Below are 20,786 nucleotides of genomic sequence, written 5' to 3'. Positions count from 1 at the left end.
TCCTCTAGTCCTAGTCTAATTCATCATCCTATCTCATACATATCCCTGATTCCAGCCCCAATGGTTTGCTCTTTTTCTACTGGTTGTCAAAGACATTATCACTGTGCAATTTTTTCCCCTGCAAACATTTTGAGACCCGTATTAAATCTGTTTATGGCTTTTTGGCACTGCTTCTACTGAAAGAATGCTGTTTAAATAACAAAAATCTTTGATCAGATTGTCAGGTTAATTTAAGCATGTCCTATCTATACCTACTTATTCTTTTAAGGCTCTGCCTTAAGGAGTTCTTCTGCCCTTCTGACATGTGCAGAGAGAAAAATGCAGTCTGCATTTAGGTATCTTTATGCCTTCTTTTTCAATGCATTTATCACTCATGTAACACAGCAGGATCTTAAGGGTTATTTACAAAACATATTGGCAAGTTCCTAGACCACTGGAAGTAGTTAATAAACATATTTACTTCAATTTTTCTGCTGAAGGAGAGAGATACTTGAGACAGTGATCCACAAAAATGCGAGTCTTTAAATACAGCCTTTCTCTGGGGTGAGTAACAACTGAAACTTCTGTAGGATTTCTGGTGAGTTTCTTAAAGCTCCCTGAAACCCCTTCAGGAAGATTGAAAGTCTATGCAAAATCTTGTAATGTTTTGTTGAATAACTACCAAAATTCCTGACAGTGAGTGGTCAAAAACTTCTGTAGGTCTCAGTCTAGTCCAGGAGAAAGGACAATAGAAGAAAGTGCTCTTCTTATTGAGAATCTTTTCTTCAACTTGAATTGTCCATTCTTCTACTGCTTTATGGGAAATGCATTATTACTGCCCCTAAGATGATTTGTGACAAAGCAAAAGGGTTTTTCCTTTCCCTTCCTTCTTTGAAGATTTGTTAATGAAAGTGATAGAGTATCACTTGAGAGGGATGTCTGGAGTAATTTCATCTAACCTTCCCCTTAACTCAAGGCCAGCTTGGATCAGGTTCTTATAAGCCTTGTCCATTTCATTTGTTCATAATGTGTAAGGATAGAGGTTCGACCACCTTTCTGGGCAGCTTGCTCTAATGTTTGGTTGATGAAAATATTTTTTTTAATAATATGTAACTAGAATATGCTATGTTCCAACATATTTATTGCCTTGAATTCACAGTGGTCCTCTAATACGTGTGTGTCTGTCTTCTTTCTATCTACCTGTTAGATATCTGAGATGGCAGCAAGATCTCCCTGTACCTTTTCTTCCAGAGAGCAAACCTGGTTCTCTGCCTTTCCTCGATATCATGTTCCAGCCCCTTTGTTATCTTGTTCACTCTCAACTTGATTTGCTTCAGGATGTCAGTGTATCTGGGACCAAGAAGCTCAAAAGAGGACACACTACTCTAGAGAATTAGGGTGCTGCAAAGTATCACCATCATCTATTCTTGACAACAGTCTGCCTAGAGAAGATTTTAAAAACAAACATTTAAAAATATAACATTCTTGATTCTTTATTGTGAATTTAAAATAAATATTTAGATATTTTCTTAGCAGTTCATTTATTTTGAGCTGTAGCTGTCTAAGAAAATACTAGTATTATCTCTTCCTCCTACTTCTCCTCTTTTCAAGGAATTTTAATTTCTTGCTTCATCAAAAGCAACAATCCATCACAGCTTCCACACTTAAAATGCCTGCTTTTTTGTTTTGTTGTTTTTTAATTTAGTTCTTTTAATTTTTTAATTTAGTTATTTTCTTGCTTCAGAGGTTAAGCTAAGATAGGCAAATATGAATGTTCTTACAGGGTTTTTACTAAAAACACATTATTAAACTGCCTGAATTGTAAACACCTTATCTTTTCAGCTTCTTTTCTAGCTTGATATTAAAGCCAGTTGTTTTGAACGTGGTGAATGAAAAATCTTTTTTCTTCTGAGGTTCGTACTGATGCAACTTTTTTTGTAAACTCAGTGAAGGGAGTATGATCCTGGTGTCAGTGGAAAAATTTCACTGAAATCTTCAGTATGGAGTTGCTTTCTTTTGGACTACAATTACATAGCCATTAAGAATTCCTGTGTATTATTATGGTTAGGAAATAGCTTTGGATTTGATGATTCATTTACTCAGTTCTCATGTGTATTATTGAAAGCACTGTAAAAATTAGCTGTGAATGCCTAACAAACTGGTACTTCTGTAATGTCCTGACTTTTTCAATGATAAGAGTCCTCATATGTTGCAGTTACCAGAAATTAGGTGTGTTCTAGCCTTTTGCACTCTGAAAATATTCACTAAATTGGGGTCAAATATGGGGGCTGGGGATGGTGCATCTTTCTCCTTTCTATTTCATTGAAGACTCTGAAAGCATTAATGCCTCTCTCCCACTCACCCAGTGTCAAGCAACTTAACATTGCCTTTGTTTTCTGAAGTATTGAAAAGGAAAAATTGGAAGTTTTGTTTCTCTTTGGGACTACTTCTTTCTGTTTCATCCTTCAATTTTAGTTTTAGTCGTGAGAGAGGTTGAGTCTTTTCAATTCTGCAAGGCACTACACTGGTAACCTCCGGTCCCTGATAAGCTGTTGGAAACAAGGGAAAGTTGGTGGTATCTCTGTAGTTTTTACTGACAGAAGCAGGAAATCACTGTAGAGGCTCTCTAATGTTTCATCCCCTGACCTTGCTCATGTAAACAGGATTTGGAGGAAGCAAAGCAATGTACTGTAATCTGGAAGTCAGAATGTCTGCACTAGCTGGGAGATGTTTGCTGTTCTTTCTCTTCCGGTGCCATTTAACACTAAAAACAAGACATTCTTATTGTTCATTTACAGTACAACTCCTGCAAAGTTAAGACTGGGTTAATTACTGAATAAGGAAAGATAAGGATTGTTTCTGTTTGGAGCAAAAAGAACATACTAAGTTTTAAAATAGAAAGTTTATCTGTACTGCATTTGTAGTATGTGTCTTGAGGCAAAAAGTAGAAGTATCTGTGCTCTCAATTTGTTCTGTACACATCGCTTTTGCAGTTTGTGTTTCAGTGTTTAGGTATTTTTGATACACTCTGCCTTTGTTTTGAATTTAAAAAAAGCCCCAAAAAACCAACCAAGCTCCACAATCAAAAAACACCCCATGTATTTGGAAAGGCAGCAATTATGAATGAAAAATTTGCATGTATTTTTCTATTTCTGCATACATTAAGGCTTAGTCAGCTCTTCTTCCTCATAAAAATTTGCTTTGAAAAGTTCTTGCAGTAACGTCTCTTCCTTGTTCCTTAACATAACTCCAGAATCCAGTAGGAGAGGATGGCAATAGAAATTGTATGTTAAAAACTGATTTTTAAAACACTTCATATTTTCCTTACCATGCAACTTCAGATTTACTCTGATTTGCATCCTTTCCTAGTTTCAGCCTTACAAGGAATTAAATACCAACTGTCTTCAGTGAGGCCAAGGGGAGGGTAAAAGGAAGAAAAGGAAGTAATGGCAATTTTATACATAGATCATCTCCTCTGGGGCCTAAGTCCAATTCAGAAGGGAACAGCTGGTAGAACAAAACTTATATGTCACTTCATTGTGCAGAGTAGTTACCTTTGCTGTTTTTTATAGATCATTTGAAAGCACAATAGCTTTCTGTAATTCAATGATATCAGCTTTCCTAAATGTCCTCAGACAAAAACTCTGATCATTACATGGTATGCATACATTTTTCTCTACCAAAGAAAAGTTCCAGCAGTATTCCCTTTGAAAGACGGGAATCACTGCCCCACTTGTGTTCCTTGTCCAAAACTCAGTTTCCAATTAGACTGAGCTCTGCACTGGGGAGTGATCCCATGGGTAAAAGGGCTTTGATAAGAATTGACAGTTCCCAGCCTCTTCCATCACCTTGCCTTCTTTGTTCCCAGACAGGGAAATAAGAAAGGCTACTTCCTGAATAGCTATGAACTTTTTTTTTCATTTACTGCCATTCTTCTGATTACCAGTAAATGCTTATTTGAATTGAACTCCCTGAACTCTCAAAGACAAACAGAATTAAATTAGAAAATAGTGTGAAGAGATACTGTGTCTCCAAAGTTTTGAGGTAAAGCCATCTGCACCTTTTTCGTAGATACGCAAACCAAAAAACTCTCAAACAGGCTCTGAATGGGTCATGCTAAATCTTACACAAACACAGAATAAATACTGTAAATGGAGGAAGTCTGAAGTGCTCAGTGCAGCAGAATAAAAATAAGAATTGTGCTTTTGTGTCTTTGCAAATGAATCTCCCTCTCTGTCCAATCTTGCTTTTAGACAGGCAATTTTTTGTGTCATCTTGGCTTTATAGTACACTTTAGACAGACCTTTCTACTCTCTGCATGCTAGGCAGGTAGAATGTGTGGGGCTGGTGCAAGAGGATAGGCTGCCTTCTCCCCGAAACTCTGCAGTTAAACATGTTCATCTGCTCTCAGAGAAGGAATGTCTCCCATTCCCCCCAAAGGCTACTCCTAATCCATCTGGAGTAAGCATGAAACAGTACAGACAGCTTTTTCTGTTGCCTGCTAAGAGCCTTCTAAAGAAGGTATGGTGTATATGAATAAAATGACTCATCACAAGTGCAGAAAAGATGAAATGTTTTGCATATTGAACAGGGAATTTCTAAACTTGCATTTTTAGCTGCTGTAGATGTCTAGGCATGTTTAGAAAGATTTGTGTACATAATCTTAAAATTAGTATGCTTTGATACCACTAACATCAAATAGAACTTAAGGATCAAATGCTTGCATGTGAACCCAATGCATGCAATAAAAGAGGAATATGATCCAAATGCTCGTTGCATTTTGTGGTGATGCTATTCTAACACAGCATGTAACTGCTGGATTACAAGGAGAGAACAGGAAATATGTTGTGCCTTTACATAATTAAGTAATAATACATATCCTGATGTTCCTTAATGGTCTTGCTTATATTCTCTGAGTGAACTGGAGCTGGAGAGAAAGTCAGGTTTTTATCGGAGTTCTGAATTTGGGCACTAGAGTGTGCAAGAATATAATATTTCTTATGCTATTTTTAGCCTGCTTTCCTAAGGAAATGTACTTTATGAGATTGTGCTGTTTATTTGTCTGTCACTGTTCTGTCTCTCTAATGATTTCATAATCAAATAATTGGTGGATTGTTTTTTTAATGAAGTTTAGAAATAAGCAGTTAGAATAAGGAAACATATTAGTGCTATCTCTTAAGAAAAAGTCAGTGTATGTGATATTGGAATAGGCATGGAGTAGCTACTGGTGACCCACCCTGTAACAGTGTCTCAACACATATGGAGGGAGCTTGAGTTCCTATAGAACAGGAAGCCTAGGAGAGGGACCTAACAGGAAAAAATTGTACACATGCACACATACACAAATATTTTGTAAGAAGACAGGCCTTCTAAAACTGGCAAAATTTTACTTTGTGTAGGGCCTTGCTCAGGGCAACTGTGTTTCAGGAATGTTTTTCAAGTTGATCCATGTGTGTAAATTGTTCCTTTAGCACATTAGCACATTTCTGGGAACTGGAGGGATGGAAGTTCCAGGTATTATTTCTCTCTCAGTTTCCTGAGATACTGTACATGTACGTTCTGACCTTGTCTGCTCGAGCAGTGTTTTCCTCTGCTTTGACTGGAAATCTAAGCTGTATTCACAGTTCTCACAGCTGATTCTGCGGCATGCAGAAAATGCCCGACAGCTATCAGCCCACACATCCAATAACAACTGGTTCCTTCCTCTTCCTGGGGAAGAGTAACATCCTCTGAGAAGAAGTGTCCCCTGAGGAATGCAGGAACAGCAGCAAGCCTTTCACACAGGAAATTACTACTATAGCACTTGTGGAAAAGTGTTTCTGTCACTTGGATTGTCAGTCTGTAATGAGCTTCCTGCTGACCTAGATGATGATTTACTACTGATCTAAATGCCATTTGTGAGTCATTTAGCTTAATGGAAGTTAATGAAGTTATCATTCACTGGTTCTGTTACCCTATAAGCACCTAGTTTAACTTTTTTAATGCAGTAGTACAAATAAAGTTTTCAACTTCTTAGTGTTCACAGGACTTTAATAATTCTGAGATTGCACATTTTGTGGGACTAAAAAGCAAGGGAATGCAAAGTTCACCTAATGATGTGTGTCTCTTAGAGGAGGCTGCAAGATTTTCTTTTTAAGTTGTGTAGTAAAGCTGAGCTACAGATCAAGTATGTCAGAAAACAAGATTGTAAAGCTAAATACTGCCCTTGAATTATTCTTTGTTCTGAAATACAACTGAAGTCTAAGTTTAGCACAGCATGCTTGCAACTTTGGTATAGAAACTTGACTGAAATTAATATATATTATATTATGACTGAACTTGACTGAAATTTATATATATTATAAATTCATATATATACTTGAATGAAATGTATATATATATAAATCCCATATGTTATTCAAAGTTGTTAAAGCAAGTTTGTTATAAAAGCAAACACTTTAATACTGCTTCAAAATTTTTTTTTTTCCCTAAACGACTGCTTAAACAAGTGCTAGCAAATTCTATTTATCACTTAGATTAGGATGATATCTAAACCCAGAGGATGCTTTCTGACTAAAAGCTTGTTTGAGTGTTTTCCAAATCTGTTAGTTGTTCCAATACAGTACATCTCTCCTTGAAGCCATGCTGCATTACTGTCGAGTTTGCAATAAGAGATGTAGTTACTTGCTTAATGTGAGATAATGGAGACACTGAGTCACATCCAAAGATTACATAGTTACTTAAAACAAGACTGAAAAAACAAGACTTTTCAAATAAAATTCAGCAACTAAGGAAGAAAGATTTTCTTCAGCAGATAGGTGTTTGATGTAGAAAAACATCTTGGCTTGTATCTTCCACCAAAACAGTGTGGGGGTTAGAAATTAGGTAGAACAATGCTAAAGGATGATTTCACAGTCATTTCAACTTAATGGCTGTTTTTATCTGGTTAATTTCATCCACGCCAATTCCCCGATCTGTTCAGCTGTCCAAACACTAATAGGAGCACGAAGGAAATAATGAAAAAAAAATGATTTAGAGATGAAGGAGTAAATCAGAGCTGGCTGTAACCTAACTGTATTGACTGATGTCTGTGGAGCCATGTATCCAGTGTGATTGTGCTGTAATACAAACAGGTGTGTTACATGCATGCAACAGCTGAATATCTTTCTTAAGTTGTAATGGAAAAAAATGGGAGGAAAGGAGGTGGTAGTAATGGTTTCCTTTTGTTCAGGAAGTACATATGTTGGATTCATTTTTTTTTTTCAGCCTGAAAGGATTCAGATTTTTTTCTGTCTGCATGGCTGTAATGTAAACAGCAGGTAACTGAGACTGAATGGAGACAGCTCCATCCTTTTTGCTTGAATTTGAAGCATTGTAACGTAAAAGCTCTGAGAGTATATGAAATCAGAGGAAAGCGAGTGAGAAACAGTCTATGGTTAGTGATTCTGGAAGAGGAACACTGGATTCTGTTGGTTTTTGCAATAAAAAATATTTGGGGAAAAAATGAGTAGCTGTGTGGGTGACACCATCAGCATTACTGCTCTGAAGAGTTGTTTGCTTGGGTTTGGCCTTATTCTTTTTTTCTCTGTATCCCCTGGCATATGATACTCTGGTTGTAGCAGTTTGGGTTGTTTGAAGGAGGGAGGTGGGGAGGGGAGAGATGCTGTCCTCTGGCATGTTCTTACTGCATAGATATTTCCTGTACACCAAAGTGTGAGTTCCACTCTGCATGTTAGATCCTGAAGTGAAGGCATTGCAATGCAACTCTGAGTTAAATACTATAGTATTTTTATTGTAAAGGAAGACTCCTTACTTGTAACAGGGATTTAAAAGAATTGCTTTATCCTTAAGCTGTTCTTAGATTAACCAGTATCAAATGCTCCTCACTGAAAAGGTTACTCTTCCTTCCTTATGTCTCTTGGGAAAGGAATTCAATGTCCACGCTTCCAATTTTTGCTAGTGTAGTGAAATAGTACAATACTAGTTGCTTAGCAGTTTCAGTTAGTTACATGTAAGATACAGTAATTCTTCACTCAGTAACCTTATCATAAAGGTTTATCATTTTGTCCAGTTACATGTCATTGTAGATATTTTCAACACCTCTGCTTTCTGTAGTTTATTACTCCGTAGTGTATTCTTCTCTGATGCCTTGCATGTGTACATAAAGTTGCATTTTGACAGTTGAAGGAAGTCAGAATGCCAAGTCACCCTGACTGTTTTAGTAGCTTACAGGATGCCTTTTTGTCACCTGTAAGCTTGATTTTCCAGATAGCTGGTTATGTTTTGTGTGGGACTAAAACAAGAGCGGATTTCAATGGAGTCACTAAAACTAGCATAATTCTGCAGTGTCTTTCTGATTTAACAGTTTCTGAAGAAACACTAGCAAGATAATTGAGTTCATGATGCATTACAACCTAAAATGCATTAATAAAATTGTAGAATGCATATTATAGATATAAAAGAAAGGATGGTTCTGTCAGTAATAGTTTGACTAAATATTTCATTAGATAGGTCTTCAGTTTGAAAAACCATTTCTTTTCTGTCCCCTCAAACTGTACTGATGTTAAGCCTTAAATATTTGCTCTATATGCCCTAGGTCAACTTTTTAGTTGATTTTTTGGCTTTTTCCTGACACAGTTCTCATGCTGACTGTGACCTGTGACCTGTGACCACACAATTCTCCTGTTTATCCTTTGTGATTACTGATGGAATTTCAGCTTCCCCACACCCCTGCTATTTTCTCCATAATATTGCAGGATATATTAAAAATCCCAATCATTATCTGACTTGTGAAGTTATTCCCAAACCAATAGTCTTTTTTGCTGTGGTTGGAGTAGAAAGTATTTTGCCAGAAATACAATTACAACATTTATTATCTTCTGAAATGGAAGATAAAAAGATGCCATTAAACACATAAAAAATAGGCATAATTCTTTAACATCTCTAGCTAATAAGAATGCTGTTGCTGGGGCTTCTTTTGTTTCTGATACTTTTGAAGTGCAAATAATACTTGAGTTACAGAAATTATTTTTCAAGAGTGAAACAGGCCACTCCAAAGTTAACATTTCTTGGATATTTGTTTGTAATTTTCAAATTTCTCAGTTTCTGTTGTTCCCTAATTTGATTCTATCACAGTAAATTGTAGAACTCAACTGACTTAAATGCAAAGTTGTTCTGGTGCTACCAAAACATTTTTTTACAATCCCTCCTCTGAATAAAGCAGGACTGAGTATTATTTTTACCTTAACAAATGGGACAGCTTATCCAAACCTTCTGAATATTTACTAATGCTGAGCGCTGAAATAGCTCAGGATGGACTTTTGCTACTTTCTCCAGGTATTTTGTGAAATCTAATAAAAGCGTATAAATTTGACTTTTCAATCAAAATTTTGAAGCTTCATTTTATCCTCATTGGGAGTATTTTTGTGGCACTCTTGTTAAAATGTTTGAAGCTCTTTTGAAACCTTCACCATCCACTATAGGTGTAGCATTTCATGAACAAAAACCTTGTTAAAATGCTAAAGAACCATGTTTCTTCTATTACATAGTAAAATATATTTTTATGGCTGTAGTCAGAGGATTTCAGTTCTAAGCTATGAAATATTGGACTTCTTTTTTTCTTTTGCAGATAGTAGTGTCTGTCTCTTTGGCAAAGTGTTCAAGCAGTTGTGCTGGCCCTGTTGGATTTAACTTTGGACTCTGCTATGTTGGATTGCTAACTTAATTTCAAATGCTTTTAACTCTTTGTTGTTTTCCTGTAGTAATTTGTATTAGAGGAGATTTGACACTTACTTCTATGGAGTAAACAAACTCCGTGTATTGTCAATAGCCACTTGGTCAAGTGATATAACCACCTCTGGTTACTGCTGCTCTGAAAGGAAATCAAAGCTGCCAGATCTCAGCTAGGAAGAGATTTCTCTGTGAGATTATTGTGTGGACATCCTGCCCCCATAGCGTCTTCTAACAGGAGGCAATTTAGGTTCGTCTGTGCAACAAAGTTTTGCAAGTTATGATGATACGAGGTAGCAAAATAAGAAAATTTGTACCAGAGCACAGACACTTATCCTGACAAAAACCATTGATACAGATGCAGCTCTGCTGGCAGAAAGGAGTTTCTTTTAGCTTTGCATATAACTTTGAAGGAAGTTGTGTGTAGATATGTACATAGGTGTATATTTATGTAGGGGCTGGCAAACAGCCCCCGAGTGCTCCTGCACCAGGGGCCCTGCTGTGCCAGGGCATGGAGGGAGGCTCTGCAGCACAGGCAGCTCTGCCCTGTGCCAGCCTCCTGCTCCTGAGGAGCACCAGACCCCTGGCTGGAGCCCAGGGACTGCAGCCCTTCTCAGCTTTCTGCAGGGCTGAGGAGAACATTATTCACAGCCTTCAGTTCTTGTTTTGGCAGAGCCTGTCTGTTCTGGATTTTTTGTCTATATAGTAATTTTTTGTTCATTCTTATTGAGAAGTGGGGTTTAAGACAGAAGTGGAACTTTAGTTCTTCTCCTTTACATACAGTGTAAGTTGCTCAAGATTGGTTTTGCCCCAACAGGTTAAGTATGAAAGCCTTATTTAGGAGAAATCAATTGCATGTTTTAAAGTAAATTCTTTTATTTTTTTCTCAGGAGTAAACATGCCTTCGAGAACAAGAAATGCCTCTGGGTTTGTTGATCAACCTATTTTCATTGTAAATTCATGTTGAATATGGATATACTAGGTGACTTTGAATGAGATAGAGGAAGTGCTGTCCTTTATATATAATTTAAGACTGTACAACAAAGTCACTGGTACCAGGTATCGTTTCTTTGTAAAGTTCAGTTGGACTTTTCTAGCTAGGTATTGGTCTAAAGGCTTTCATTCAGTTTTTTTAGCTAGGGGAAAGAGGACAGAAAGGAGTCTCGAGCAGGCAAGCCAGAAGAATGGCTGTCATTTCTCTGAATAGGTATGTTCCTGATGAAGATGCTCTACACTCACTCACACCCTGCCTCCTTCCTCCCATGTGCTTGATGCCCTCTGCCAACCCCCACAATCTGCTATTTGAAGTACAGGGAGTTTGCCCACATGCTAGGAAAGTCCTAGGGTTTTTATACCTTGGTTTTTATTCATTAACATTTGTAATATCAAAAATAGCAGAATATTCTATTTATAGTGGTAGAAAGGAGACCTTGTCCACATGGAGTTATTAATTTACTATCGTTACTTCCTTCTAGTAAGCGTTTCATTATATTTCCAGTTTCTGTTGCAAGTATTCCTCCTGCCCTCCTTTAGCTTTTCTCTCCCTTGAATAGATAAGAAGTTCAAGCGGAGTTTGTAATACAATTTTTATAGGACTCTCTGCAGGTAAAAAGAAACCATCATGGCAACTTTTTTTCAATTTCAGCCATAAGACATCCCCTTGAGTATGCACGTAAGCAGTCCAAAGTAATTTGCCTAAATTAAACTTGACTACTTTATTTCATAATTGTAAATAGTAGGAAATGCTTCTATAGTGTCATGTTATTTCTCCTTAGTTTTGCGAAGCTTCTTGCTGAAGCTGAAGGTATACTGGAGGTAATTGATTACCATTCTTTGCCTTTCTTCTGCAGGGTACATTTTTATATTTTGGTGCTTATGGTACAAGTGTTTTTATAACTTATGAAAATGTTTGAGTATAGTCTTCCTGAACTGTTACATTAGAATTGACTTCCTGACAGGGGATTCTCACCTTTGGAAATTGAACCTCCAATGATTTCTGCCTGGTTTGTTTTGGATGTTTATGATATGCTTTGAGGTTTTTTATTTGGTCGTTTTGTTGGGGGCTTTTTTTGTTTGTTGGTTGTTTTGTGAGGTTTTTTGTTCAGTCGGTTTTTAATTATCAATTCTTAACTTTTCACCAGCATTGTTTGTTTTTGGGGGGAAATACTTAGCTTTTTTAAAAGTTTAAACTCATACAGACTGTGCAGGATACTATTAATATTAGAAATTAATATCAATGAGCAAATTAGAAAAAATCACCTGGTTTTAACTAAAGTTTGTTACTGATGATCCGAGAGTTTAGAAAGAAGTATTTCAGGAATATTATTCATTTCTAACTGGATGCACTCAAATATTCATAGACTTCTAAGAGGTTTTTATTAGAGAAATATAAATAATTTTTTAATGGTTTTTTTTGGAGAAAACGGATTATTACATGTTCATTTTGGATGGAATATATGGAATATGGATATGTTCAATGGATGGAATACAGAGAAAATATTTTTGTTCTTTACTAGGTTCTGTATATGTGGAATTATAAAATACTGAGTGCATTGGGTGTACTGTTTTACAGGATTTTCCCCTGTAGCAGAAGAGAAGCACTCCAGAAGCAGCACTCTGGGAAAAAGATGACATAAGAAAACTATGTAGTCAGTTTCTCAATATGTGTGTGAAAGGTTGCTTGTAAAATGTGATGTAATTTCTTTGCCTAGAACTTTCAGGATATCTTGAGATGTGCCTATGGTCAGGGGAGTTTATTATTTCATGCTATCACAGGAACACTAAATTCAGTGTAGCTGTCATCCTGATAGAAATAAATAAATCTGATTAATCAGACCATAGCTGCAAGTGCATCAGGATTTCAGTTAATTTTCTACAGATAATTAGATAAAAAACTCCACCAAAGTAAGCTAAGAGTTTTCATTGCTTTGTGCTGGCCTGGCTTCTATAAACTCAGTTAGCTTCAGGCTGAATTTGCTGTTTTCAAGACTTGAAGTGTTATGCTCTTCCATCTAAGGTGGAAGTGCCTGTTTTGCTAAAGAGTAGAGTCTGATAGTTTGGCCTGTTTTATTGGCTGTGAGTTTGTAACCTGGTACCACTGCTCATGATCAGCCTCTAAACTGAGGGGTGTGCTACCTTCAGGAGTCCTTCCAGGTGTTTCCATGTCAGACTAGATGTGATGCACTTCTGTTAAGTGCACTTTAAATTTTTTATTTCAGCTTGGGCATTTTTTTTAAAAACTGGAGAAGACTGATGTGTAAGATGACATGAAAGACTTTGATTGAAGTGTGAGAGTCTGCATTACAAGTTCTGAAAGCAGACTGCTCAAGCTACAAGTGCTTAGTAGAACTTTGCTCTGGATGCGCCACATAGTTTATCTGTATTTTACTGCTTGAATGCAAAACTTCATTAAAATTTGCAAATAAACGATTCCAGAGATACCTTATCAGATGACATGGGGCAGCAAGCCACAGTGGGCACATGGCAAGTTGTTGCTGTGCGTGCAAGAGGAGAGGAAATGAGGAGTGCTGTCATCAGCTGAAACTACAGGGAAGTTTTCTTCAGTAGGAGCTGATAAAACAGATTGTGATTTAACATACTCAGTCTTCGACTAATAGATCAGAGAGCTGTTTTATATGGATCACTCATGGACTGAAAATCATAATTTCAAAGCAGAAGAAGTGATCTGTGAGTAATTATATCCTACAAAAACCCAACCCCCTCAAAAAACAAAAACAAAAACAACAAAAAACACAAAAAACCCAACCAAACAAAAAAAAAGAAAAAAAAAACCCAACCAAAAAAAAACCCCAAAAAAACCCCCCAAAAACAACAACAAAAAAAAAAAAACAACCAAGCAAAAACACCCCAACTCTTGAATGGTTAAATTTAGCATTTCCGCAGTGAACCATTTTTATATGAGGGTAGGTTCACAAGAGGAGAAAAAAAGTAGTGATAATGGTAGTACTGTTTCTCCCGAAAATTTCCCATGATTTCAAATAACCAAAAGACACAGGAATTCAATATCTGGTAAAGTGGGACACTACTCTGTTATGCCTTTGCTCTTTGATCTGTTTGAGCTTAATACTCTACTAATGACTAATTATTTATAGTTGTTTTAATCACAGTATCAGAAATATTTTACTATTAGTAGGCAAATGTACCATGTGTTCAAAATTTAAAGGTTTAATTTTAAAAAGCAGACCATGCCAATTTTTGTGATTCATTAGGGAGATTACTAATATCACTTTTTTATAAGCCCATCTTAATTATAAGATTCTAAGACATGCTTTTAGAAACTCTAGTCTGTAGTTTCCAAATTTGGAGCTCATAGAGGATGGAAGCCTGTTGATAGGCAATTGTGTGAGAGAGACTTGTATTTTTTCTTTTTTTCTTATTTCCCTTGAGGGATTTTTTTTTTTTATTTCTATAAATAAAACTGCTCAGGCATCCTTATATATGGATGCATTTTACTCAGATTCTATTCTTAACAGTTATGAAGCAAAGGGAGGCTGGGATGCAGTGTTTGTGTCTATGTGCTGTGTGAATGTTTCATGGGAAAACATTTGGGAACAGGCAGAGGTGATAAGGTTATGTGTAAGGATTTTTCACAAATTGATCAAGTACCACCCACAGAGTTTTGGCTATTTTGCTTGACAGAAAACAAAGATGTGCAATTATGGTTTGCTGTTTGTGACATCATTTTATAAGCTAAATTTAATTTTCTGCTGAACATCCGCTGGTAATGTCATGGTAATAACTTCCTATTGATTAATTGAATCTGTTCCTTCTCCTCCTTATTTGTAACTTGCATGAAGTTGCCCAAATGTGAGTTTATGTTATTACTAATGGTCTGTGAATGGAAATACTGTACACATTTTAATTTTCTTCTTTGCTTTGCTCAGAAGTAACAATTTAAAATTGATTGCCTTATTAAAATTTATTCTCTCAAAATAAGCTATAGCTTTGATGACTCTCAGAATAGTTTGGGGTTTTTTTAATAAGAGACATTTTTACTACATTGCTGGTGACATACAGAATTGTTGTTTATGACTTGGTAGCATTTCAAGTACTTTAGAAAGGGGCTAATTTGAAGGAAAGACAACATTTAATTCTTGAAACTTTTAATTTGAAATAGACTGAGTAGAAAGACTTTCTTTAAAAGGAACTTAAAGTGAAATGGGCTGAATAGAAGTGCTGGGAATGAACTAACTGGTATCCAAAAGTAAAGGCAATCTTTGAGACTAGTGTCACTCCTTTACAGCAAGGTTTTGGCATTTCAGTGTTGTGTTAGATTTCAGCCATTTTGGACCTTTGCTGAGCTGGAGGAGATTGTAAAGTTAGATATTAGGAAAGGTTAAAATATAAAACAGATAACCTTAAAAGTATAGCAGCATACTTGATGTCTGATAGTATTTAAAAATGTCTCTACAAATTTCCAGACTATGATAACAATAACCATTTTGGACACAAGTTAGATAAGTTGAAAATTTGAAATGGTCTTTTTTTCATTTCTCTTACAAATTTTGAAAGCTGAGTTATTTGCTTATCTTGTTTGAGTTTTGACAAACATCAAGGTCTTTGTCTTATTTCTGTAAATGCTTTTATGTTGTATTGTACTTCCAAATCTTTGAACATCTCAATTTGCGGCTTAACCCAGTAAATTATGTAAATTATAAGAGGACTTTTCCATTACTCTGACTTGCAATGCTGGTGGCAGTTTACTGAGATACAAAACATTCTTTCAGATCTATTTGTCTGATATATTGAAGTTTGGATCAATTTTGCTGTAGGAAGTAAGTGGTGAGACTTTTAGTAGCTTAGCATTTGCTGTGTTTACTGAATTGATAGCTTTCCTCCTTGGGTTGAAATAATCCCTCTTGCTTCAGACTTTACCTGACAATGCTAGGATGACAGAAATCAGTGGAAGTGATGTCAGTGAATGCCATGGTACTATCAAACCTTGAGATGGCTTCACTCTGGCTTCGTGGCATTGTCAGTTAAGGCCTGAAGTACATGCCTGGGTATGTGCCCCTGTCTCTCCTAACCATGCTCTGCACTTCATGGGTTCTTGCCTGGGGCTTGAGACCTGTCCTGCAGAATGTAACTGCACAATGGAACTTTTAACCCAGAGAGGATTGTAAGACTTTCTTTTTTGCTCTCTGACCTCACCACAGTCTCTGCTTTCAGCTGTTTCCCACCACACAGGACTGTGCAGAATGGCACTGAGGACACAGGAATATTATTGTGGATAATGCAGCAGTATAAGTTCACAATAATATCGATATAATTTAGTATTACTTAAAATTAAAATAGTTGAAGTCTGATAGTATTTTAAAAAGTCTGTCATTGTTGCAGTACTTAATCCAGCACTCTCTGATCGTATGTGGTTCAAAGGCAAGGTCAACTACATGTAAATCATTCTTGACAGAAACTCATCAACATACCTAGGTGATCCTGTAAAAGTCTGCTAATAATTCTGCCTAGCAATTTACATTCTACAAGATTATTTTAGAGACTTAGGAGATCTTTTTAAAATATTTGACAATTATTTTCATACCCTCTATTTTGAAAATCTGTTCAGCCTTGCAACATAAATATATTTTGGGCACATTGTAAATATTGTGTATTTTAAATACATCACGTGAGACTAAAATTTCCCCTTTGCAAAGCTAATAGATATTTTCATGGGCTGTCAATAAATTCCAAAGAAATAGTTTAATTGGAACTATTTTAAAGGTTTATTTTGCAAATGTAGATATATAAAATGTAATCAGAAATAGTAAAACTTGACTACTCAATATATTTTAGTGTGTAAGTAAACTAAAGTTGTCTGAAGATATAACAAGTTTTTAAAGAAATCTCAATAAGTCATTAATTATTCAGGTAAACTTGTTGTGAAGGACTTTCTAATGAATTAGTGATGGTTTAACCTTTCATGACTCAAAAATACCATTAAGAACTTCAGGGCACAGACAAAACCAAATTGGTTGGGAAGATCATGCTCTCTCACTTAGCCTGAAGCAAAGTTTACACATCAAAGTTTTTTCTCTCAACATTGCATTGTGTGGATCTTCTTTGTTGTTTCCTTCTCCCGTTTTCTGAAGGAATCAATTTTTCAAAAAGTACCATCACTGAACAAACAGCTGAAAACTACTTTTTTAAAAAGCTGAAATAAGAGGTTAGTTCATACTAAACAAAGGTTTCATACTATGAAGTTGGAAGAAGCACTTGTGGTTGTCTAGTAACATACGGATTTTTCATCTGTATGACTACTCTGAGTGAATTTCTTCATCAACCAGGGCTGTCTTTTTGAAGAAAATGCCCCTCATTAATTGTATTTATTCAAGCCCTAGTGGTACAGCACATAGCTCTTCAATCATATGTACCTGAAACATGTACCTAAAGACTGCTAAGATTTCCCTTATTGCCTCATTCATCACAGCTGGAATTCTCTCTTAGGTCAGAACAAATTGAAGTGTTACGAATTGAACCTGGTACAAAAAGCAAATCTGAGAGTCCTCGTGTGTATGCATATATATATGTATATATGTGTGTGTGTGTGTAGATTTTTTTTAAAATTAAAAGCCTGACTTTTGGCTATCCTGTCTATCTTATGATGTGGTTCCACTTAAATAAAGACAAAGGCAGCTGAATCTTCAAATTATGTTTCTGTATTCAAGAGTGATGGCAGAAGTGAAGAACTGCTGAGTCCCTGTGATTCTCCCTCAGCAAAAAGTTCAAAAAGGAAGGCAGAGAGTGAGAGTGGGTCAGCTGAGCTTAGTGTGGAGCAGCCCAGAGGCATCCCCTCCTCCGTGGACTGGGCTTTGGACCACATTGTGGGCCAGCTGGAGATGTTAACTGTAGTAAGTATGCAATAACAGGTGACACTTGCAGTGCAAAATGACAGTGCTATCAAAGGCAGCAGTAGCCTGGAGTCATGTTCATAAATCAGAACTTTAAAGACTATGGGGTTATTTTGAATAGCTATATAGTCAAGTGACTGTTTTGGTGTTTTCCTTTCAGAAGATATTGATTGCATGTATTGTGTTTGCCAAAGTGAAAGCTTCCTGGTACGCAACCATGAAGATTGCTGCTGTATTTTTAACTCTGGCTGAAGAGAATCACTGTTTTTCAGTAATGAGATCTGGGTAGTTTTGTCAGAAGCCAGTTATTTAGCAGACATTCCAGCTGGAACAATCATGCACTAGCAAGGGATGAACAAAGTAAATTGGCAATGTACGATTAAATCCCTTTCCCAACTTAGTGTGTGAGGTGTTGGCTTAGGTAGGAGTCCAAGCAGTGCAGTAAGTCCTTGTGCCAATGAAACTGCACAAATACTCAGTCTCAGTCAGTGACTCTGAGTCGCTTGTTTGCAAATGCTCAATACATTTTTTTAGTCCAGATTTAGCTTATATCTTCAGATACTTCTTTGTAGTCTGTAATATATTGACATTAAATCACTTCAAAATGGAGCAGCTAAGGGGTTTTTTTTCTGCATTCTTTTGCAATATATATGTTAAGTAGGAGCAAACAGTTTTTGAGAAGTATGGAGTCAAGTCATGAGTTGGAAATTATTTGTGTAGTAAGTTGTAAAAGAAACTGCCAGCCTGGGTCCAAAAACCTACTTCTTCCACTGAAGATAATATTGTGGAGAATAAGTGCCTTTTAATAGTATATTTTTTTCTCACTTCCTTTTCTTGGGGATGCCTTAAAAGTTTCTTTTAGTTTTTTGAAAGATATCATTTGTGGTCACAAGTATGGCTGTTTTTCTGTTGGAATATGGATGCAGCTTTCACATAGTATTTCAGAGTACTTTACATTATACATGTATGAATTTCTCTTTCTCGGTGAAAATGCTTTGTGAAAACAAAAAGCCTTCAGACAATCTCCATGGAGGCAAAGCCTTAATTTTTAAATACAGTTGTAAATAGTGGAATAGCTAAGGAGAAGCCATCTTATAGTATTTTTTTCCTGTTGACTTAAAATTACTTTTCTTATGTTGCACACTTTTATAATACTGTGTGAATAATATAAACCCAATTGAAATTATTCTCTTCTTCATGCAGACCATTTCAGTCCTGGAAGAACGTCTTACTTGTACAGAAGATAAATTGAAAGAATGCATAAAAGATCAGCAAAAAATGTTGCTTAAGGGAAAACAGAACTAATAAAATACGAAAATGAACTATGTTGATGAGTATGTTTCATAAAATCACAAGGAATGTTTCTTCACTGGATTTTGCTATAAGCAGAAACATCAAATCAAAGTAATAAAAATGGAAGAAATTAAAAAAAAAATTCAAACATTGGTAGCAAGCAGATATTCTGTTTATCTGTTTAATGAAGTGTAACCCAATCCAAACTACAACTTTCCAAATAATTTCCATTGAACATTCCAGAACTCTTACTTCAACCTAACAAGATATTTGTATATAACTAAGCCACTAACTATGTATCTTTAGATGAATAGCAGTTATTATGCAGGTTACCACTGTGCAGATTTTTAAACGCAGTCAATGATGTTTTTAAAAATAATGTTCTTTGTGCTAAGACAACATTACTGAAACACCTAAATTGAGTAAGACATAATATAAAAATGCCAGAGGTGTTCTTTGTCCCTTATATATTCCCAAGTGTTTTACCAAAAAATAGTGTGCTATTCTTTATCTTCTCAACATTTTAGTAATGATTGCAAGAAGATGTTTTGTGAAAACTTTTAGTTACAAATGCAGGAATTAAGTCACTTTAACTTTGAAGCTGTATTTGCATCTATGTGAATCCAGCTGCAAAACATGAGTTTTGATGCACTTGAACACTTCTGCTTATCGTATCCCCATCAAAATTCACTTTTCATATTTATAAAAACAAAAATGAGCTTTATACTTCTGAAGAATATATTTTAACCAAACACAAAAGTTTGCAAAATTTAGGTCATAAATACAAAAGATTCTTATCCCATAAGAATGTCCACGTGTGCTCAAGCTTTGCATGCTGTGAATGTACCTGATCAAGTAATGCATTGTGAATGCTGGCCTAAGTCAGGAAAAACTTTGCAGTGTATGATGATTTGAGTTTTATTTTTAATAAAAATGCAATTCTTAGAAAGATGATTTTGGGTCTTATTTAATGGAAAATATTTATTTTCTTTATGTCTGTCTATTTTTTAAAATGTCAGTTGCAGAACACGTGTTGTAAATCCACAGTCAAAACTAGATAATTGTGCGTTTCTGTAACTTTACATGTCTGTTGAAAAATAGGACACTTGGAATGGGGAAGCACTTTAATCCAATTCTCACCTGACTGTATATAGATAAAGCCCATTTCTCAGGCTGAACCTCATTAACATCAGCAGAGTTCGACTTTAGTACACAAGCTCACTGTGTAAATATGACTGCAGCTCAGGCCACAGAAATGTGCAGTCAATTTTTCTTGTATAACTTATTTTCTCTTTCAGCAACCATCTTCAGATCGCCAGACATCACCTCACTTCCCTTGTTAACCCTGATTTTTACCAATAGGTACTCAATATTTGCAGCTCAGTCTTGAGTTCTCCTGGTTATGGCAAAGAAGCAATCTCTTATAAAATTTTTGGATGTAACTGTTTCTAGGCAGTATCCTGGCCACAGATTTTTGTCAGAGAATGGTCATATGTATTCCAGCCTGACCTTTGATTATGCAATTGTTTATACTACTACATAACACAAAGTTATATAAATGCTGTCTTTTGGATCAAATGTACTTCACTTTATGAATTTGCAAATACTCTTGTGGTTTTTACTTTTTCTTGTCTCCATTAGAAGACACAAAACCACGTAGCTATTAAAATTTTTGCTTATTTCCTGTTTTCTCTTGGTGGACTATATATATATATATATATGTCTCAAATCTGCAGATTTTTCTTTTAAGTTTTTTTCAGGATTATTTAATCAATAAGATTTGGATATTTATTTTACTTTCATATTTTTAAATAAAATCTCTACTGCATTTTTCCCTTCTGCCTTAGCTCCTGTCACTAATCCCTCTACCTTTTCAGTACCTATTATCTGGAGCATTTACTACTTAATCCAGTTTATTCCTCTGTTGTTTGTGCATCTGGT

General features: G+C 35.8%; 1 protein-coding gene across 1 annotated transcript in view; it reads left to right on the top strand.

The window, feature by feature from the left end:
- The window catches only part of POC1B (POC1 centriolar protein B), a 45,542-nt gene extending 25,436 nt beyond the window's left edge, over nucleotides 1–20,106 (top strand). The window contains exons 11-12 of the mRNA XM_054274207.1: nucleotides 17,370–17,552; nucleotides 18,756–20,106. Of these exons, the coding sequence (XP_054130182.1) occupies nucleotides 17,370–17,552; nucleotides 18,756–18,857 (285 nt within the window). The 3' untranslated portion in view covers nucleotides 18,858–20,106. The remainder of the gene's footprint in view (nucleotides 1–17,369; nucleotides 17,553–18,755) is intronic.
- Nucleotides 20,107–20,786: the final 680 nt, after the last annotated feature.

This window comes from Melozone crissalis, unplaced genomic scaffold, assembly GCF_028551555.1.
Source record: "Melozone crissalis strain CALT ecotype California unplaced genomic scaffold, PUWL_Pcris_2 ptg000004l_1, whole genome shotgun sequence".
In the NCBI taxonomy this organism is placed as follows: Eukaryota; Metazoa; Chordata; class Aves; order Passeriformes; family Passerellidae; genus Melozone; species Melozone crissalis.
The sequence above is the reverse complement of the archived record's forward strand: the minus strand, read 5'-3'. Positions and strand labels throughout refer to the sequence as shown.